The sequence below is a fragment of the Pyricularia oryzae genome, chromosome 1, assembly GCF_000002495.2.
Source record: "Pyricularia oryzae 70-15 chromosome 1, whole genome shotgun sequence".
Taxonomy (NCBI): domain Eukaryota; kingdom Fungi; phylum Ascomycota; class Sordariomycetes; order Magnaporthales; family Pyriculariaceae; genus Pyricularia; species Pyricularia oryzae.
The window spans coordinates 4,872,189-4,893,227 of record NC_017844.1 but is presented as its reverse complement, the minus strand read 5'-3'; the positions used below and the strand labels follow the sequence as shown (position 1 = coordinate 4,893,227).

Below are 21,039 nucleotides of genomic sequence, written 5' to 3'. Positions count from 1 at the left end.
TTGTCGCCGTCGTGGTGGAGTAGCTGAAGTAGCTGTGACAGAGCTGTTTGGCTCCGTCATAGGCTACCTCGTAGACTCTTTCAATTTCTTTACGACGCTTTAGTGCCTTCTGGGAGGGGTTATATATTCATCATTTGCTGCTGCGCCCCAAAGTGGAAGCATGAGTCAATTGGTGCTCAAATCAGAAGCCCGGAGGAACAGCTGTTCTTCAATTATCGGCATTTTCTTCCCGGCAACATTCTCACTCAAGGCTTTGATATTCAACAGCAAGTTGAGGTCCGTCAGGTTGGTAGCGACGTGCATGTCAGTTCTTCACTGCCCCTCCCAAATCCGTTCTGGTTGTAAGGGTTAGGGGGTGTCTGCCCCGCTGGAGGGGCTTCTGGTAATTCCTAGCTTCTAATTGGGTCCAGTGCCGCAAGGGTATGCTCCGCGATCGGCCAAAAAAATGCGAAGCTTTCGCTAGAGCTTCAATGGAACTCAATTCTAGGTCAAGCACAATTGCTCTGTCCCTGTGACTGTCCCTGTGATCTCAGTCCATATATTGCGTCTTCTCCAAATTTATGGTGAATTGACTCACCGCCTCATCGGACATCCTTTTCAGACAATGAGATTGTAGACAGGAGCTCAATTGACCATATCACCATCAACTTTCTCATCCCCTAGGACTCGACCGTTGCCCTCGTCAGCGGCGCCGCCATCGCCATGATGTCCTCAAACCTGCTGCGCGCCAGGGTGCCCAAGGCCCTGGCTGCCACCAGGAGCCATGCGTATGTCATTACACAGCCAATTCTCGATACAGACATTGATATATCAAACTGTCTATACCACATCGGTTGATATAACGATTAGCAAACTAACATACTCCAATGTCACCAGGGCCCTCTTCTCCACAACCTCGCGCCGCGCTGAGCAACTGAACAAGACTTCGGCCAAGATCACACAGCCCAAGTCCCAGGGTGCGTCACAGGCCATGCTGTACGCCACCGGCTTGACCGAGGAGGACATGAACAAGCCGCAGGTCGGCATCTCGTCGGTCTGGTACGAGGGCAACCCCTGCAACATGCACATCCTCAAGCTGTCGGAGCGGATCCGCGACTCCGTCAAGGCCGCCAACCTGGTCCCCATGCGCTTCAACACCATTGGAGTCTCGGACGGTATCAGCATGGGCACGACCGGCATGCGCTATTCGCTGCAGAGCCGTGAGATCATCGCCGACAGTATCGAGACCGTCATGCAGGGCCAGTGGTACGATGCCAACATCTCCATCCCGGGCTGCGACAAGAACATGCCCGGTGTTCTCATCGCCCTCGGCCGTGTCAACCGCCCCAGTTTGATCGTTTACGGCGGTACCATCAAGCCCGGCTGCAGCCAAAAGGGCGAGCCCATCGACATCGTCAGCGCCTTCCAGGCCTACGGCCAGTACCTGACTGGTGAGATCACCGAGGAGCAGCGGTTCGACATCATCCGGAACGCGTGCCCCGGCGGTGGTGCATGCGGTGGCATGTACACTGCCAACACTTTGGCGTCGGCTATCGAGACTCTGGGCATGAGCTTGCCGGGAAGCAGCAGCAACCCCGCAGAGCACCCCAGCAAGCTGGCCGAATGTGACCAGGTTGGCGAGGCCATCAAGAACATCCTCCGTGAGGACGTGCGCCCCCGCGACATCATGACGAGGCAGGCCTTTGAGAACGCCATGGTTGTAGTCAGCATCCTTGGTGGAAGCACCAACGCCGTCCTGCACCTGCTTGCCGTTGCCGATGCGGTCGGTGTCAAGCTTACCATTGACGACTTCCAAGCCGTTTCCGACCGGACACCGCTCCTGGCAGACCTCAAGCCTTCGGGCAAATACGTCATGGAGGATGTACACAAGATTGGTGGCACGCCATCTCTCCTGCGCTTCCTGGCCAAGGAGGGCTTGATCGATGCTTCTGGCATCACCGTCACTGGCAAGACCATGAAGGAGAACTTGGACAAGTACCCCGACTTCCCGGCCGACCAGCCCATCATCCGGCCTCTCAGCAACCCCCTCAAGTCCACGGGCCACATCCAGATCCTCCGCGGTAGTCTCGCACCCGGTGGCTCTGTCGGCAAGATTACCGGCAAGGAGGGTCTTCAGTTCACTGGCAAGGCCCGCTGCTACGACTGCGAGGACGACTTTATCGAGTCGCTCGAGCGTGGCGAGATCAAGAAGGGTGAGAAGACGGTTGTCATCATCCGTTACGAGGGCCCCAAGGGTGGTCCCGGCATGCCCGAGATGCTGAAGCCCAGCTCGGCCATCATGGGTGCCGGTCTCGGCAAGGACGTTGCCCTCATCACTGACGGTCGCTTCTCTGGCGGTTCGCACGGATTCCTCATCGGACACGTTGTGCCCGAGGCCATGGAGGGCGGACCTATCGCACTTGTTCGCGATGGCGACACCATTACTATTGATGCGGAGAAGCGGGTGATCGACACGGACGTGTCGGACAAGACCATGGCGGAGCGCCGCGCCGAGTGGAAGGCTCCCCCGATCAGGGAGACCAGGGGAACGCTGGCCAAGTACGCAGCGCTGGTTAGCGACGCGAGCAGTGGTTGCGTGACGGACAAGGTCGCGCGATAAAGTGGGATATTGTAGCCGGTAAGAACGGCTTTGTTAATCAGACGACGACCACGGCTTATTGTCCAGGGGCGGTTGTTATCTGGGAAAATAAGGGGTGGTAATTTTATAAGGAGCATCTATTCAGGGTACTATCCGATTCCTTTTTTTTTTCAACTATCACTTTCTGTTACTTGTATCTGTTTGGGCGAGGCCATATACCTAGATTCATACTTTATTTTGCTCCTTTACTCATTGATCCTTTCTTCTATACTTGTCTCCTGTGACCTAACAGAGATGTCTGATCCTTTGCATCCTGCAAATTATCGAGCGCGTTCCCGCTTGTATGTCTTGGCAAACCACTAAGCAGCACATCTAGTAGTCACAAGGACATGCAAAGGTCGATCATGGATGTCATGTAACATGGAGAATATCGATCGTGCATGTTTGTCATCTTGGCGATGCATCTCACCCGGCCTTGCCGGCTTCTGCTGAGAATAGGTGCTCTCTTGAGCTTGTCGATCCTTCAGCTCGTGTTGCCAAGTCCAAGTCGGACGGGAAGAAGCTGAGAGCCGACTCGACCAAAGTACGATGACTGCGACTTTTTGCCACTAGCAAAAACATATAACCCGAGAGAACAAGGAAGCAGTGGCATTAAGAAACGGCACTAGTCAAACCAACGTGGGCCAAGTCGTCTGGCATCTGCCTTTGACTGACCAACCACATGGTTTTTGCTGCCGTAATAGCAAACGAGGAGGTTGCAGTAGTCTAGGGATATTTTTGGGGGGGAAATGGGTCGACCGACTGTTGCCGCTAGCTCCTACCAGTCGTACTACAATAAGACCACCTCGGTCTTTTGCAGGTCCACTTACAGTTTTGTTAGCTTTGCATAAGAGTCTCCGTCTAAAGGGTTTTTAGTTTGGATTTTCAAGTCCTTCTCTTTGGCCGAGGGTGACAAGGGGACCGCTGTTTTTTTTTTGGTTAGCGGCGGCAAAACGTTGCTTCGTGGGGAGAGGGAGACATTCTGGCGTTTTTTGCACTTTCCCGATTTAGTACTACTTGGTAGCATAACGAGAGTCGCATCGACGCCGGACGGTTGCGCGCGCCAAAAGAAACATGCCCGCAATGTCGGGGGTCGGCTGGTGTCTTTTTTTTTACGAGTAGGTTACATTTTCCGCTCATCACTTCCAACAAACACATCGCTTGTGGGGCGGCACGGGCAGGTAACAAGCCGGAGTAGCAAAACCGAGCAGATCAGCCAGTTCTCCGTTTACATAATATATTAATTGATGTCACGAGACTGTTTTGTCGAGAAGCGAAAAATAGACGCATTCCAGAGGCCCGGAAGGGTCCCTCCTCCTCAAGTGGGACTTTTTACTGGTTGCTGTTTTTACTCTACATAGTAAGTAGTACACGCGGCTGACGGAGAAAAAAAGAAAAAGAAAAGCTCGTATCACCATGATTCTGTGACCTGCCGAACTGGGGGAGGAACAAAGAAAAGAAAAAAGAGGGTCGCTGCAATGGTCGCTAAAGTTCCTAGGGTCGGAAGGAGTGGTCAAATCAGGACTTACAGTTGATGATCTATCTGTACTCCGGGGCGCGGCGAACGGGGAGCGTAACAATCTCGTGAAGATCTCGCTGATCGAATTCACACTACGGCATGCAATTCTTTTACTTCTTTTGGTTTCTTTGCTCCTTTTTTATTCTTCGTGTCAACCGTCAAGCCGTCTTTCGCCTTGAAGCTAACCTAGCGCGATCAAAAACTGCCTCGATGACAGCTGACCGGCGGGATTACAATACCAACGTCTGATAGCACCGCACAGACTGGGCGGGCGTACGACATCGACATGAGGTGTCATGGCATGCAGTACGAAGTATATCGGTCAAGAAGTTTCTGTAGCTACGCAAAGCGATGGTCGTAAGTCAGGGTAGTATTCTCGTTGTTTATCCCTCATGAAAACCAATCCACCCTCTCTTCTTTCAGCCTGACGACAGCAAAAAGAAAACCCGGGGAGTAGCATGTTGCCGTGGGCACGCTTCTCGGCACAAGGGTCGAAAAGGTAGCCGCCCGTTTTTTTTTTTTTTTTTGAGTGGGGCTTTATTTTAACGTGGTATTGTTGTTTCTTGTTGTTTTGAGCGGGGGATTAGCCGGAAGTGGGAACACAAAGGGCCCAGCTATAGCCGCGCGGTGTGGGAAATACGAGGTAGAGGAGGGGAGGATCAGGAAAGGGAGTCAGTCAGCATCGCAGCATCGCAGTGAACCGACGATCTCATTTTTCTACCTGACTAGGTTCCCAGGTATTTGTGGAGGGCTCTCCTCCGATACCCGATCTCCACCAAAAGCTGGAGATGTTTTTTTACTGGGTACGGTACAGCCTCTTGAGCCTCCCCTATTTGATGGCTTCCGTCGTGTGTAACCTTTCAAGCAGCCATTTTGACTGTTGGCTCAAGAATCTGCAGCGCCGTTTTTTTTGGCAACAGCCGAGGTTAGGTAGCCAAAGTACTTGCCTGCTTTTGTCGATCCCAAAGACGCTTCGTAATTGCGGGGTGTTTCTGTATGTTTCTGCCTCTTGCTCCCTTTATTGTTATCTGGAATTTTCTGCAGCAAGGGTCCAAACAACCAAAACAAACTGACTTGCTTGCAACTATTGCGACTGGATCCTCCACCGCTTTGACTGGCCGGCCCTTGCTTAATCCACACCGCCGCGCAAGATGGCACATCTATGTCTCTCTATTGAACGGTGCACTGCATCTATTGTATTGTACAGAGTATAATACTCTGACTCTGCGATACTATCATGCGTCATCTCCCTTTGAGGAAAAGAAAAAAAAAGGTAACTGGCGTTGCATCCTTTCGTGTTTGGCCCAGCCAAACTACTGCCATGCGACGTAGTATTCTATCTATTCTACAGTAGCAGCTTAAGCTACTGCGAGTCTCTTTTTCTGCTAGTCAGGCAATACACATGCACACACCACCTGGCCTCCAATGCCCGCCCTGCGCTGCCCCCGGCGCGCCCCCCTGTCGCCGATTTGCTTGCTGTGTTTGTTTAGTCGTTGTCGTTTGTCCCCAATTCCCCACACCTTTGGCTAGCAACCCGAGAAAATGACGGCATACCGTAGTAGCCGTGGTTGGTAACCCCCTAAGCTGGGCCTTTTGTCTGTTCACGGCAGCTAGCTACCTAAGATCTATCGCTTTCCATCTCTTACCCTCGGACCTTCGGGTCTTTTACTTCGTACCATGACATGACATCCTATGGGGCAATTTTTCTCTGAATCGATGCTCAGTTTGCTTTGTACACCCTCGTCCAAGGTCCTTTTTTTTCTGTTCGTAATTGATCTCTTTGCGATTGTCTTCATGCAGATGGAGCTACCACTTTACATGCCATGGAAGTAGTCTCTGATCCACAGTAGCTCCTCCTCACCCCCCTTTCCCTTCGGGTCTTTTCCCTGGATTTGCCCCGGGAACAAGGATCACGTAAACGGAAAACCCTTTTCGATTGCCAGGTCAGTAGCAAACAGTTCGTGATGGGGGAAATACGAACAATATGCATGGAACCACGAGCGGCAGGGTCTTAGTCGGGCTACATTTCCCTGATTTGGGCCCACGACTTGACCATCATGAAAGGAATATAAAAGAGTCCAGCAGGTCGTCTCTCCCGTCTTCTCTCCTTCTTCATCACACCATCAAACATCAGCCTCTCGCTCTAATACCACCTTCGCTCAAAAGCAACAAACAACATCTACAACAACTTTCACCTTAATATCTTAATACCTCCCCTCAAAACCCCAACCGCAAACATGCAGTTCTCCAACATCCTCTCCATCTTCACCCTGGCCGCCGCCGCCCAGGCCGTCAGCGTCTCATACGACACCGGCTACGACGACGGCTCCCGCTCCCTGACCGCCGTCTCTTGCTCCGACGGCGCCAACGGCCTCATCACCAAGTACGGCTGGCAGACTCAGGGCCAGATCCGCAACTTCCCCTACATTGGAGGTGTCGATGCCGTCGGTGGATGGAACTCGCCTAGCGTACGTAATAAACATATCCCACCTTGTATGATCCAGCCAAAGGTTAAAATACACACATGACTAACATGACAAACAGTGCGGTACCTGCTGGCAGCTCACCTACAACGGCAAGTCCATCAACGTTCTCGCCATCGACCACGCCTCTGGCTTCAACATTGGCCTCGCCGCCATGAACGACCTCACCAACGGCCAGGCCGGCAGCCTCGGCCGCATTGAGGCCCAGTCCCAGCAGGTCGGCCTCAACGCCTGCGGCCTGTAAAGGAGTCAGGCGAGAGAAGATAATAATCTCTCCATGAAACATCATCTACAGCATGTTTTACAGAGGAGGCGATTTTGGCTATTGTTTTAATGTCTTTTAATCGGGTGGGAAACAACCACATCTAAATAGTAACGAGAATCAATGATTATGATGTCCATCACTTACTTGGGTTTCCTTTGCGCTTGCTTGAATATTAGTGACAGCATTTGATTTGCATGTTTGTCCAAGAATATTGCTCTGTAGTCAAGTTTGCAGAATGATACAATATTGCTTGCAGGGCTCCCGACCTACTAACTAGGGTTTGGTATGTAACTGAAAAGGTTACCCCATTTAATTGGGGCAATTGACTAGGTAACCTTATCATTAACCCGGATTCTCTAACTCTAAAATGGAGTTCCAACCATAACCCACCAACACCCCAAACCTGGATGTCCAAACTGCAACAAGGTAGACCAAGGTTCACGCGATGTAGATATAAGACTGTCATATACTTGGCAACGAATTGATTCGAACCTAATCTCTATGAATCCATCGACCAACTTGTCCATGGCACACTGCCAAGTGTCGAACCATCTATATAAACCACCGAAGTGTTATATATACCGTCTTCCATATCCAAAATTAACCTTTCCTCTCGAAAGATAGATACTCTGGAATCCCTCAATAAACCTAATATCAACCGACTTTCACTCCAACAAGTCCGCCGCTACAATCACCTCCAAGCAATCAACAAAGGAAATACCTTCCCCATATCCCTTGACCTCTCCTCAAAGAGTCTTCTCCACCATTCTGATATAATGTGCCAAGTCTGTCAGACCACAGCCAGGAACAGATATAGATATGTTCACACAAAGGAAAGGAAAAAAAACCCAAAGTTCCACTATACAGGGCAGGTTGAAACACCAAGAAAGTTATCCTCACATGCATCCTTTTTAGAACCGCCTGCCTCGGAGCAGAGGAGACGCAAGACCGTATATCCTTGGACGCCCAAACTCAAATTCACCCAACCAAATAAACCAGCCTGACAAAGGAAATATAGACGAAAGAGAGATCACAAGAGCAGAAAACCAGTCAACAAAACGCTTGTTTGGGAAAAGGGGGTATCGTGTATAAGAACCCGAAGGATTGGGGGAGTGTCGAGGTGAGTATAACTCAGAATTGAGTCAGACGTGTAATGCTTCGAGGAGACCTTGACCAGGAAGTTATTTTGGGAGTCGCCAAGGCTCGGCTAGACTCCTCAATAACCTGTACTACCTCGACAACGTGTTAAAATCAATTTCAGTGCCCATCATACCTCCGCCACCACCTCCCATGGATACACCCATTGAGTTGGTCAAGACGCTCATGTCAGAGTTGGTCCTCTGCAGGGTTTGAAAGTCCCCAACAGTTCTCAGTTGTGTATTGTTCGATGGGGGAGGCATTGCAAAACTATTTGATCGCTGGGGTGGCTGTGGCCGCATTAACATAGCGGGTCCACCCGGCATGATCGAATGATTCATTGCTCCTGCAGGACTGAACGGCTGGGGTCCTCTTACGGCGGCACTGGTAAGGGGCTGTTGCGGTAACGGATGCTGGCCTGGTATGTTGGATGGCTGATTGATTCCGCCATGGAGGCTATTTTGATGATGGGTAGACATGTTATGACCCATTGTTTGAATTGTTGGTTTAGGAGGATGGTTGTGAGCCGAAGTCGGTGTATATTGATGATGCTGCTGCGGCGGTGGCTGCGGCATGCGGTGCTGTGTCTGATGAGATCCCATGCCTCCAGGTCCATTCAGCTGTTGGCCAGGACCAACAGGGCTCATCATGTCCGATATGGGATTGAAATCCTGTGTGATCCCTTGCGGGTACTCGACTTGAGGAGATATCACAGGCGGCGAACTACTGAATGGCGAGTGCATATCTGTGACTGAGGGAACGCTTGCGCCTGACGAAGTCCCAGGCTCCGTCTTGATCGATGGCTCCGGGAATCTGTAGTCGAAGTCATCCATCTGCATCGTGCTTGGCTGGCCCATCCCTGCGTTGCCAAAGCCATCAAAAATATCGACGCTGCACATGTTGTCAGGCATGTGCTGAAGCATCGGACTAATGAGGCGAGGGATAACCTCGTGCATCTTGCAGAGAAGCAGTGGCAAGAACCGGGACTCGTCTTTTCGAATGACTCCAACGAGGTTGAAAATCTGCTGCAAGGTCTCGCGGGGATTGAACGGGCTAAATGGGTTTTGGGTTGCAGGCTGAACTGTCAAGACGTCAATCAGAGACGAAGAGGTTTCGCAAAGTTTTTCAATCTAATAATGTCCGTTAGAATGCTGCTTCGTATGATACACCATTGGTCGCTCTAGGGCTTTGACTTACAAAGCCGGCGTTTATCAACTCCGTGTTCTGGGTAGAGAAGGCTCCGGTCATTGCCACGAGCTCTCGTTGCAGATCCACGGGATATTGAACTGTCGTATCGCTGACGTTCTGGGTCTTGGCCATGCTCAGCTGCCAAATAAGGTTTTTGAGCCAAGCCTGGTTGTTTCGAGCATCAGCCAGCTGGGGGTCTACGTTGTTTAGGTAGTGTGGCAACACCTCGTTGAAGTTCTTGTGCAGTGTGTTGATATAGCTGGACGAGCAGTTGTTCCTGCTCTTGCACCAAAGATTTGTGAACTGGTCGTCGAACTGCCGGAATATAGTTATCAGAAGCAAGAAACTGCTCAGTTGAGTTCCGAAAGGATCCATCGGCCCATCTCCCAGTGTCGGCAAGTTAACAGTGGCCTGCAGTGACAGCGGACGGCCGCGTTGTATGGCGTAGGACCTAATATATAGTCAGTAATGCAGAACCAATGTGATTTTCTGAAAACGACTCGGCGTACCTTTCTGTCATGTAGAGCAACCAGTAGAGGCGCCTCCACCGTGAAGCAGTAGCGTTGTCCACAGTAAGGTACGATTCCTCCTTGTTCATCCCAAACATGAGCGTAACGGTTAGAGCGTCACGCAGATGATACCAAGCCCTATCATGCTCCTCCAATCCGTAATGGCACGCGAAAAGAAAGTAGCTAGTGCAGACGCTGTTAAGGCTTGGCTTCTCGAGATGATCGTAAAGTCGGCGCACGCGGGATGTCTCCTCCATAAGCAGACGAGCTGACACAATGCTGGCTCCGGGTTGCGCATCCAGGCCATAAGGGTCGCCACCTGGCATCGACATGCCAGGCTGGAGCATCATGAAGGCGCAAAGGGACGTCATGAGGCTGTACGTCTCGGGATCGGTCTCCCATACACCAAGGTCGTGTTCGACTTGCTGTCGGTTCAGAATAGGTATGATGGAGAACATGTTGGCGAAGTAGAACTCGATACACGCGCTGACCATCTCCTTGGTCAACAGACCGCGAGATGGTGCCGGCGCCGGGCTTGCCGGTGGACTCGGGGCGCCATTGAGGCGGTTATGTACTTTCGTTGCCAGGCTTGTCTGACGTTGCGTTTCTCGAAGTTCGCTGATGACCTTGGCTCGCGAGCCCTTGGGCCCCTTTTTCTGTGGAATCGCATTGTAGGTGCACGAGAGCTGGGCAGACGAGCAGTTTCTGCACGGGTTGATGCCGTCGCATTTGACTTTGCGACGGTGGCAGGCGTCTGTTGGTTGCAATCACCAAGGTTTTCAACGGTCAGTAATCTGAATTGCCAGAGTGACAACAGGCCAAACTCAATTTTGCCAACGGCTCTGCATTTAAACCTACCACACGCCCTCTTCACGGCAGTCGTCATGTTTGGCTGTCTTGTTTTTGCTGTAAGGAAAGTAACAAAAAAAAAAGTCCAAAAAAAGTTTCTCGCTGGCTAAAACGATCGGTGCCTTGGATGTTCCTTTGTTCTTTGAACCCCACACCTAGTCGCTGTGGTAGTCGAGTCGAAGATGGGACGCAAAGCCTCGGGTTGTACCTTGAGTCGCCGCGCGCGTCTCTAGATCAGGCACATCGGAGGTCTCTGCCCGCTCGAACCGGTTCGCAGGGTTCCCGGCTATTCGCCTTCAGACTGTTGTGTACCAGTTGCAACGGGCCTTTTTTGTGTCGATTAAAGTTGTTGTCAATAAAAATATAAAAAAGCGCACGACCGACGAGGCAATTCGCGGGGGAACTCCAGATTCTCTAGCGATCTGTATTCGGGCCGGAGTATGGAAAAATAGGACAAGACGAGGGAAATGGTCGAGGGATGGATGAGAAGCGGAGACGTGGGAATCAGAAGGTGGGAAAAGCGAGGGTAAAGGCAGGCGGTACAAATGGGAAAGCGGGTCGTGGGACTAGCTGGTGCACAAATGTGACTGGCTGTCTGGTTAATAAAACACGGAAAATGCCCGGGGTGGGTAGTGGCAGGTAGGTGGATGGTGGGTCAGAATCACGCCTTACTTGGGTTTAGTGCAGGGTGTGCGCGGGCCTGAGGCTATGACATGAAGAAGAAGTACTTTGCAGGTTGTTGAACTGAGTCGTCGGCAGGCAGGCAGACAGGCAGGCAGACAGGGAGGAGCGGAATTTGGTCTGTTTGACGGGCTGAGGTTTTAGGACAGCCACTTCTATGCAAACGAAATGGTGAACATGTAAAAAGAAGTTGAAGATTATACAGGCTGTAAAACAACGACTAAATGTCATCCAACGCACAAGTGTGGGAATTTACGGACGGATCTGGTAAAATTTTCAGCAGAAATGCTGCATTGCATACAATGTGCAGCACCTACCTACCTCTGGCCAGGTGAGCAAGCAAAAATTTGACTAATGAGACGACACAACCGTAAATTGGATGGGACGACATGAACGTGGTATTCCCATGCCACTCCTATTTTCTTCATGCCTACTGTACGGATACATCCGTCTGATTCAACGAGGATAGCCTGTGGATTGGTTTAGCGATGCCGTTGAGAAAGCGTAAATTTGGTGTGTTGTCCTGGTGGAAAGTACCAATTCCAATTCTACAGTACGTACCCTTTCCCCCTCATTTCCACACCTTGGGGCAGTACCACACCCGGACTCGAGCCAAGTGAGCTGGGGTGGTTCGCACGTTCCGCGTCACACAAAAACAAAAAAGCCACAAGCCTCCAGCTGCCAGTTGGAACAGCTGAAATCCCAAACTGGAATTGACTGTCAACAGCCATTAGCAGGTGTCTGCAATTTATGAGCTATCCGCGCTACCGCGCAAGGCACACCCTAGCCCAGCTGCATCGTGCTCATGGGCTCAACTGGCCCGCCCGCATTGGCACCCGCTAACCTGGCAGCCTTGGGCTTTCACTACCGGTATGGTGGTAGGTAGGTAGGTAGGTAGGTAACTAAGGTACCTTGGGTACGTACCTACCTTGGGTACTCTGACTGTAGGCAGGACTGGCAACCTTTGTAACGTCGTATGGGGCCTTGTGCTCCCTCTTGGGCTAACTGGCGTAACAATGTGGTTTTCAGTCCATTATATTAATCCTAGGGGCAAGAGAAGAGTGTGTGCCCCTGGCCTTGCGTCTACTAACTACATGTTAAGGCGGTAGGCGAACTGCTCAAGTTTGCTCAGCTAGCTTAGCTGCCAAGTAGTAGCAACAGCAATATGCAGGCCTCAACTGTCAGGCCAAGAAAAGTGGCACTGTTTTCTTGCCTTGACCCATAAGACGGGCGCCACAAGCAGCGTTTCCCTCTCTAAAACTTCTAGACTTTTTATTTGGTTTTTTTTTCTTGTTGAGTACTTTGTCGTATCTTCCGGTTTTATATTTATTCTGATTTAGCTCTAGTATGTCACGGCGGAAGGAATGCGCAAGTTGTGAAAAGTACATATGGCAAGAGACAGTCCCAAAGCCACCCAGAGAAGAAAGCGGTCGATCGAGATCTGTCATGATTCTGGGAGTGTGCGGGTATGGCTCCAGACCCGAGCAAGCCGTGGGATCGCCGCCCGTCCTGGCGCGCAGGAATGAGTGGTTGATGCATCTTCAGGGTACTATCCTGTCGATCCTTTGCTCTGCAGAATGTTACTTTTCTCTTGGACCCTATGTACCGATCGACGTCTCACAAACCCCCTTTTTTCTTGTCAAAACCCTTGATGGGCAGGGTCTCGTTGTCTTGTTTCGCCGTGGGTGCTGATTGACATGCAGAGTTGAGATGACTTCCGAACTCCGTAGAAGTTTCTTCTTTAGCCAACGAATGTTCGAAAACTGGCACGGAACGGTGCAAACTTCATGCAACGGAAAGGTACGAAGAGATCGCATTGCCCAAATATCGTGTCGTATACGGTTATACTTTTGAAAGCTTGGAGTTGTATGTCGTCGTTCGATTTCCCACGAAGAACCCGATCAATCGCATCTGCGAAGCAATCTACGGTCACAAGGCCATATAGAAAGAGATTAATCAATTAAGCTCTAAGCATTGACATGACAAATGACAGCATCAGCCCCAAACTCTGACAAACGGAAGCTGAAAACATAAATAGGGCACAAAACGCTGAACGAACAAGAGTCCTGACATCGATATCACTCAGCATCATCACCCAAATTCCCATTCCAAAATCAGGCACAAACGATCCCTGCCCCAAAGTCTCTGTGCGCATGGACCCATTCGGCCCCACACCAAGCACAACGTTCCATCCCTGAAAATGGAGAAAACAAACCAATGGAAAGCATGGAGCATTTCCGCTATTCGCAGAAGCGTTTGCCCCCTTGCCAGTTAGTTTTCTCTGCGATTAACCCACTGCCGGTACGTACCAGCAAAGCTGCGGCGGGGTTTCCGAGGGCTAGGCTTTTCGGTCAGTACAGCACAGCACGTGCGACCAAGCATTCTTTGATGCCAGAGAGCAAAATCAAAGAAGAAATGAGAGAGGGCAGTTGTTTCTTGCCGTCAAAGTTATGCAAAGCACATGCAAACAACCAGGAAAAAAAGCCACCGTAAGGAGTCGGCAAGTCGGGTGCCACCAAAAACTGACCCGGCCGCAAAGTGGGCTTTCTTGCTAACTCGATTTATCGCAAGGGGGACCAGGCAAATCAAGTCTTCTGCAAGTATTCAGTACAAGGTAATCCATGATATCGTCGGTGTACCTACGGTATGCGTACAAGGCAGTTCCAGTGAATAATAATGAGTGACTGTCACTCGTTCTGTTGACCGTTCGCCCTGTCCTCTAGCTCTAAATGTGATGGTGGCGTCTTGTCTAGGGGCGAAGGGGTGTTGACTAGAAGTGATCAAGTATCTCCAAATCTTGGTTGGACCACTGCCTTGATACTGATTGTGGTATGATGACTGGTATGCTTGGCAACAGCCCAACAGCCAACCCTACACTACCCGCCGACTATTTAGGATAATAGCAGCTCAATCATGACCAACCAAGCCAACCCAACATGTACCCCCAGTAGGCGCCGTTCCAAAACTTGTTCAGGGCTTCCAACTCGGTCGTTTCAGGCACTTCTCATTAGTAACACTTGTCGCAAAGCCACTCTACGCTTTGTGAGAATCCCTTCACGCCCTGCACCAACAAAATAAAATAAAAACAAGCCCAAAAACCCTGTTCATGTGAAGTCCAGCACAAAGGAGAAAAAAAAGAAGGCGAGAGCCATCCCTTTGGGCCGAACGGAGGATAAAAAAAGCCATGTTGTGGCAAGCCTCGCGGTGTTACTGTGGACGCGTAACAGGATAACTCGGCACAAAGATCGCATTCCCAGCCTCTTACTCGAGCAAGGCCGACATTTGGTGAGAGAAAGTGCCGAGTACTAAGGCGCCCAGCAGAAAAAGAAAGAATCGAAATCGCGGGATTTGCCGCCTGTGTGATTTTTTGGTGCTGTGTGAATTTAAATTTCCTTGTAAATTTCCCTCTAAAATCACTTGGCCGGGGCCAGTCCCCAGGATCCCCAGGATGTAATTGTGCGGCGTAGATGGGAACACCCCTGTGGGAAATGTTGGTCAATGGGTCCATGCTTTTACAGTAGTAAAGGGGCATAGAACAGAGAGAGAAAAAATAGCGAGCGGGTCAAATCCGCAGTGACGATAATCTTGTGGCTGCGCGTGGCATGATATACTAGAACTTCTTAGTTCCCTGCCCCTGTTCTAATTTGCGGCTTCTTCCGTTCTACAGCATGTGCGTCCAGCGGAGCAGACGAGCCGGTCGATGCGGAACCTTGACTGACTTGACTGAAGGATCTTTGACCCAACAGTTGATTGACGGATTACAACGTGTCAACAAACAAAACGAAGACAGAGCACAGAGATGGGTCTGGGCTCTGCCTCAAAAATAAGGCGTACCATGTAGGCAAACCCGTTGATGGGTAATTCCAGGAACAATCTGTGTCTAACCTAAATGATGAGATCAAATGATAAAAATATGGGACACAAAAACGCCATCCCAACATGCCAAGACCTACCCTGCACAACACGATAGATGAACACTGTAGATCCTTCTTAAACCCAAAACCCAAAACCCAAACTTCTCCGCCGTAACACATACAGTACAGTGGTCAGCTACCTCACCTTTCATCTACAGATCCCCACGTCTCCTCTTGGGCGGGTACTTGATCCACGGCGCGCAGTTGGTCGCGTCCCTGCCGGTCGGGGGCGCGGGGACAAACTCTCCCGTCTGCAGGCTGCCCTTGACGTAGTAGACGAACCAAGCCTCGTTGAGCACGTCGCCCTTCCTGTGCCTGTTGCCACCCCTGCACCGCAGCGCGACCTTGCCGCCGCCCAGGTACTCTGCCAGCGCCTTTTGCACGTCGACGAGGGGGTAGCGCTTGCGCGCGTGCGGCACGATGCCGGCGCGCTCCAGCGCCGTGTACGTGTCGAGCGTCTTGAAAAGCGCGACCGCGCGAGTAAAGTAGTCCACCACTGCCATCTCGCCGGGGCTTGCTACCGCGGCATTCGTGCTGCTGCACGAGGATGAGGATGGTGCAGAGTAGCACGCCGGCGCGAGCGTGTTGATGCACGTCCCGTGCTTGTTCCACTCGTGCTCCCACAGGTGGTCATTGGTGCCCCGGTCTGCGACCCAGTACCTGTTCATGTAGGAGACGAGGTCCGCCTGCCCGTGCGCGTGGAGGATTTCGGTGATGTTTCTGTACTGCGGCGCAATGTTGCAGAACTGCTCGTAGCCGCCGTTGCACAGATCCGGCCTGATCCCGAAATCGGATATTAGCGACAATTACTTATCAAAGAGTAGACTAGAACTAGGGAATAGCAAAAAGACATACCACAGCCCATGGATCGTCCAATCCTCGTCAGAACCTCCTTCGTGAATGTCCTGATCCCAAAACTGAGTCAACATCAGCTGACCGCCGGGGTGCACAAAGCAGCACGAATTGCCTTCGACGGGCGTGCTGTTGTGGCACGACATGGGGCCGTCAATCGGGCAGGCAGGTGCACCGGTGAGGGGCGAGTAGTGACATTGTTGTTGCTGCACGCCGGTGTTTCCGACAACTGCCGAGCCGGAGTCGAATGGGTTCGCGATCCCACCGAGCGGGACTTGGGAGAAGATGTTGCCCGCGTAGGCGAGCAGAGCCCGGATGGACTGTTGTGGTGCCATCGTATTGCTTGCTGCTTTGCAATATATTGCAGTTTGTGTACAAGTTGCAATACAGATGATCCCAAGGACGAATTGAATTGATCAGGATGAATATGAGGAAGAAGAGGAAGAGTGAATGTTGGATGGTTTGAATGAAGTTGAGGTCCCGAGGATGACGATGCGGCAGGTGACGTTCCAGGGTTGTTAGGGGTCGGATGCCTCAATGCGCGGCGCTTGGCTGGTCAGCTCCCCACTCTACCACACAAGCATGGGAGTTTCAAGCTGTTTAATTGGCCAGTCTTATCACAGCTTCCCCGGGTTCCACCTTCGCTTGGCGATTTAGATCGGGTGAGCAGCTGAGCCGAAGCAGTGCTGATACAGCGTGCTTAGCAACCTGGTTACCTAGGAAATTGAACGTAGAGCAACGACTTTGTGTACTCACTCAATTGTTGGGAATCTCACTTGCGCAAATAATCATATATACTCAGACACATCTCAAACAGAATGCTTGAATTTGGATGTTACCATTTAGTTAATTGTGGCCCTCTAAACCAACTGTCGGCACCAAGGTCGATCGAAACGGCAATGACGCGCACGCTAGCTATGAAACAAACTCCACCAAATGCTACCCACCTACCCCAAAGAATGGATATCTATCTATCGTCTAATTGAACCAAACAAAGTCTCATCTCGACCGGGAATTCAGACAAACTTCACCTCGTCGAACAGTCCTGCCCTGGCTTGCACAAGACTGGACAACTCAAACAGGAAAGCCTGCAATACCAGCACGTTGGTGAGGACGTGCGATACCGATACCGTCTTGGCAGCCTCTTCCTCCTCCGCTGCCCGAGTGGCCTCTTCTGCGTCGGCTTCCTCCTCCTCTTGCCGTCTCGATTCGGATGCGCCATCCGAGTCCGGCGAAGGCGCCATGTTCCGCTGTCCGTGCTCCAACTGGCGCTCCTCGTCCTCATCGTCCTCTTCCCCGGACACTACCCCCTGTGGTGGCGGCGCGCCGGCCTTGGCACCAAAATCCAGCGGGATAGGGGCGACACCGCCGGTTCTGCCTTTGCCGGGAACGACTGCTAGTGCCACCCTCCTCGCTAGAATTTGCTGATCTACGGCCCGGAACGCCTCAATCTGACTGGCGATGGCAGGGTCGGTCGTTGCGGACAACGCAGGCGAGTTCGTCTGATGTGCACCGCCCCTTGGCGTGCCCACACCGTCGTAGGCCACTGGAAACTCCCTCGGCGGCACCATGCATACCTGTCTGCTCGGTGTGGACGCGCCGTACGCGCCCGACATTCCACCATTCTGCTGTTGCATTCTCTCGTGCTGGGCGTCCGGTGTTGGCGACCCAGTCAGGCCCCGCATGATGCTCTCCTTGCGCCCTCTGGGGCTCGCACTTCTGCTGCTGGGGCTGCCCAGTTCTGCCATGATGCGCTGTGCGAAGCCTTCTAGAGCAGAAGGCCTCTCTGCGCTGCTGGCACGTTGTTGATGGGACGGTCGTGGGGTCATGGGCGTCTTTGCACCGCTGTTAGACCGGTTCAGGACCGGGGGTTGTTGAGGTACAGAGGCGCCTGAGGCGTCGGCCGTCTGGAATGCCTCACGGCGCTGTTGCAAGAGCTCGTCGAATCGAGGAATGCTCTCCCGGTAGGCCTCAACCTGGTCTGCTAGCATCTGTAGGGTCGACATGAGCCGGGGCAGGTTGTTAGGGCTCCACTTTGGGCGACGACGACATTGCCGCATGCTTCTTTGTCGCTCTTTCTCTGCAAATTCGGCCGATTCGGGATCCAGAGGTGGCTTGTCGCCATCTTGCAGTATCTCCAACTCGTCGTCGTCGTTCTGGTCGTATTTGTACGCGTCTGGATGCCGCAGTAACCATCCTTCGGCACACGTGAATCCGCAGACTGCAAGATCAAACAGAACATCCGTGGCTGAAAGGTTTGTTTCAACGGGGTTGATGAAGAAAGTCTCCATCAGGTCTAGAATCCCATTCAATAGCGGATCGTCTGCTCGAATAGTGTGCTTTTGCACATCCTGTGGAGCGCCTGGCAAACTATTCGACGGGATTGCAGGTAGCTCGTGGTTGTTTGTCGACGTCTTTGGCGCAACAAGCTTCAATGAACAAGAATGGCTCTCAAGCCTGATGACCGCATCGCGCAAAACATCTTCGTAGACGGCGTCAAAGTTGTCCTGCCCTCCAATGCCTCCAGCAAGGGACATGAAAAAATCGACTTCCTGCTTATGTGCACCCACCGTCCTTTGCGGGGTCGTGGAGAAGACGGGTTCAGTGCGTAGCAGCGTTGCCGTTGCATAGCGGTGGTGACGACGGAGGATGGCAGATACCAGTTGTAGTGTCACGTGGATCGTCTGGTGGCTGTGTGATCGAAGACAAGTAAGAATCAAGTCGACCAGATTGTACAGAAGCGGGTCTGCTGCCTCCTCAACCTGTGCAGCCAACATGGTAGCCAGGTCCATAGACTTGCGCTTGCGCGCTGCGCTGACGGTGCCAGGTTCGGAGGCTACTTTGCCTGTGCCCAAGGCATCAGGAAGAGCCAGAAGATAATGGAGGATTAGATTAATCATGTCGGGGTGATCTAAAGATTCGAGAATACGGCGAAGGTAGGTGAGCACGGCGACGGAAGACCCGCCATCTAGATCCGATGACTCGAGAAGGGAAGGGTATCTGGCAGTTGAGGTTAGCCGGGAATGACGTTGAGGGTGGGCTCGCATGTGACCTACAATAACTGCTGAAGAAAAATGACCTGAAAATGTTCCAAAAGTGTGCTCTTGACCTCGACCGATCTGCAGTGGTTGAGGACATCCTGCCAGAAGAGCAGGTGTGATAGAAAGGTATCGAGATGTGCCTGGAACTCCGACGAGCACGAGCTTACAATCTCATAAGTTGACCTCGGATGCTGATAGTCGGAGAGCGCAAGGACTGGGGGCAGGCAATCTGCTGGATGGTCCACTACTAGCTTACGGCTCAGCTGGCTGTATAGCGCACCCAGCCCAGTAGCCATGAGGGTCGAAAGGTCGCTCTCCACAATCCATTGCTCCAGGGCAACAGAGCTCGAGGCGGACTCGATGATGTAAAGCAACCCAGTCCGCGCAAAGTCTCCCACTTTGCCCTCGACGTGGATGTAGTCCACCAGGAGGTAAAATAGGGGAAAGTCCTGTTTCTGGGTTCTCCCCGCAAACTTCTCGTGGCTATCCTCTGCAGCCCCTTGCTGCCGCTGCGACCGCTCTGGTAACTGTGACTTGAACCAAGCAGGAAGCACTGTATCCGGGTCCAATCGGATCTTGGTGGTAATGTTGAAGGCCAGCTCCACCACTCGTATTTCTGTATCTGAAGCAAGCGGAACACTGTTTGCACCGGTGATGCGGACCAAAAGGTTGGTCAGACTCGTGGCAAAGGCATCGCTCTCGTAAAAGGCCTCCTCCTCGCTCTCAATCAGTGTGGCAAAGAACTGCACAGCTTCCCGTACGATCCATTCGCTGTATGAGGTCGTGGCAATCTTGGCGATGGGTACATAGATCTGCTTGGAGGCGGCAAAAGATATACACGGATGCGGGAGCGGGCGTCGAGTCTCGTCGGCGAGGATGTTGGTGAGCTGCTGTAGGCGGAGCTCTATGGCCTCGGCAGCCTCGTCATCTCGAGATAGGTTGGGAGTGTTCCTCCATATTTGCTATATAGTCAAAAGAAACAGGCCGTCAATATCTCCGGGGCAAACTCGACCTGCAGGGGCGGTGTATGTCGGAGGGGATCGGCGAGTTTGAGAAATTGTGTGGATGGAGCATACCAGCATCTGTCCATATTCCTTCTCGAATCGATGAAGACGCCGGATGGGGTCACTGGCTTGGTCTCGCCTCGGGCTGCTCGTAGAGAGCGGGGTGTGTGCTAGCAATCTCGACCACTAAGTAAATGTCAGCCATCGAGGTTCTCACACCCTCGTGAAGCATCCAGTCTTGGCCGCTGCAACTTACGAAATCCATTTTGACGAAGCCACCGGCGGCATCGCGCTCACTACTCCTTCAAGTTCTGTGCCAGAAGAGCAAAGCTTCGGGGAATTAGTTGTGAGAACCTGCCAAAGAGATGTTGCGACAAGTGCTTAGTGGTGGAAGCTAGCGCATGAATCTAAGTGTTTCGGGCTTCCAGGCTGAGCCGGTGCATCCACCGGACCGGAATGTTAAATTGGCCCCACTTTCAGTTTTCGCTTGCGCCGTCGATAACTGACGGCAGAGCTCCGGGCGGGGTGGGGTTTTGGTCGTTGTATCGTATCGTATTTCATTTGGTGAATTCCAGCCATCATCAAATATTCCCACACAAATCACTAGAATCCAACTGCTTGGAATCAGCTTGATTTGGAAGAGGTTGATGCCAGCATGGCCAGTTGATGCCCATTTTGCATTCAACCAAACTCTCTTCGTCTGCTCCATTCAAATAAACATTGTCAAACTGACTAAGTTATTTCGTCGAGCCCAAAAATCTCGACCTTGAGCTCGCTTAAAACAAAAAATTGGACTGCATCTGAACAATCGTCCAAATCCCACGTGGTAAACTGACATTCGAATGAAAGCCGCCCATCATCAAACCGGATGTCCTTCCGTACCGCACCATGCCAGCGAACAAGGGACCAAATCCATCAGTACAGCTACGAACGTATTCGGTTTTAACTACAGCAAGGCAACTTCCGACGAACTGGCTGTA

General features: G+C 51.8%; 6 protein-coding genes across 6 annotated transcripts; 2 read left to right on the top strand and 4 right to left on the bottom strand.

Moving 5' to 3' along the window:
* The first annotated feature begins 478 nt into the window (after positions 1 to 478).
* On the top strand, positions 479 to 2,837 carry MGG_05345 (dihydroxy-acid dehydratase). The gene is made up of 2 exons (XM_003710135.1): positions 479 to 767; positions 877 to 2,837. The coding sequence occupies exons 1-2, from the start codon at positions 703 to 705 to the stop codon at positions 2,597 to 2,599; spliced, it is 1,788 nt and encodes a 595-aa protein (XP_003710183.1). The 5' UTR covers positions 479 to 702; the 3' UTR covers positions 2,600 to 2,837.
* A 2,469-nt stretch (positions 2,838 to 5,306) lies between these two features.
* Positions 5,307 to 5,820, bottom strand: MGG_16330 (uncharacterized protein; the record flags this gene model as incomplete). Its single annotated transcript, XM_003710134.1, has 4 exons — positions 5,307 to 5,327; positions 5,549 to 5,608; positions 5,691 to 5,733; positions 5,783 to 5,820. 4 exons carry the CDS (start codon positions 5,818 to 5,820, stop codon positions 5,307 to 5,309), a joined length of 162 nt encoding a protein of 53 aa, XP_003710182.1.
* A 333-nt stretch (positions 5,821 to 6,153) lies between these two features.
* Positions 6,154 to 7,068, top strand: MGG_05344 (SnodProt1). Its single transcript, XM_003710133.1, has 2 exons — positions 6,154 to 6,604; positions 6,681 to 7,068. Exons 1-2 carry the CDS (start codon positions 6,374 to 6,376, stop codon positions 6,861 to 6,863), a joined length of 414 nt encoding a protein of 137 aa, XP_003710181.1. The 5' UTR covers positions 6,154 to 6,373; the 3' UTR covers positions 6,864 to 7,068.
* Positions 7,069 to 7,349: 281 nt separating this feature from the next.
* On the bottom strand, positions 7,350 to 11,032 carry MGG_05343 (C6 zinc finger protein). The gene is made up of 4 exons (XM_003710132.1): positions 10,577 to 11,032; positions 9,719 to 10,472; positions 9,219 to 9,660; positions 7,350 to 9,151 (listed from the first exon to the last, which is right to left on the bottom strand). The coding sequence occupies exons 1-4, from the start codon at positions 10,602 to 10,604 to the stop codon at positions 8,114 to 8,116; spliced, it is 2,262 nt and encodes a 753-aa protein (XP_003710180.1). The 5' UTR covers positions 10,605 to 11,032; the 3' UTR covers positions 7,350 to 8,113.
* A 3,927-nt stretch (positions 11,033 to 14,959) lies between these two features.
* Positions 14,960 to 16,599, bottom strand: MGG_05342 (ribonuclease Trv). The gene is made up of 2 exons (XM_003710131.1): positions 16,018 to 16,599; positions 14,960 to 15,939 (listed from the first exon to the last, which is right to left on the bottom strand). The coding sequence occupies exons 1-2, from the start codon at positions 16,347 to 16,349 to the stop codon at positions 15,315 to 15,317; spliced, it is 957 nt and encodes a 318-aa protein (XP_003710179.1). The 5' UTR covers positions 16,350 to 16,599; the 3' UTR covers positions 14,960 to 15,314.
* Positions 16,600 to 16,833: 234 nt separating this feature from the next.
* On the bottom strand, positions 16,834 to 20,778 carry MGG_05341 (uncharacterized protein). Its single transcript, XM_003710130.1, has 4 exons — positions 20,316 to 20,778; positions 20,132 to 20,245; positions 19,071 to 20,017; positions 16,834 to 19,014 (listed from the first exon to the last, which is right to left on the bottom strand). Exons 1-4 carry the CDS (start codon positions 20,322 to 20,324, stop codon positions 17,031 to 17,033), a joined length of 3,054 nt encoding a protein of 1,017 aa, XP_003710178.1. The 5' UTR covers positions 20,325 to 20,778; the 3' UTR covers positions 16,834 to 17,030.
* Between the last annotated feature and the right edge of the window lie 261 nt (positions 20,779 to 21,039).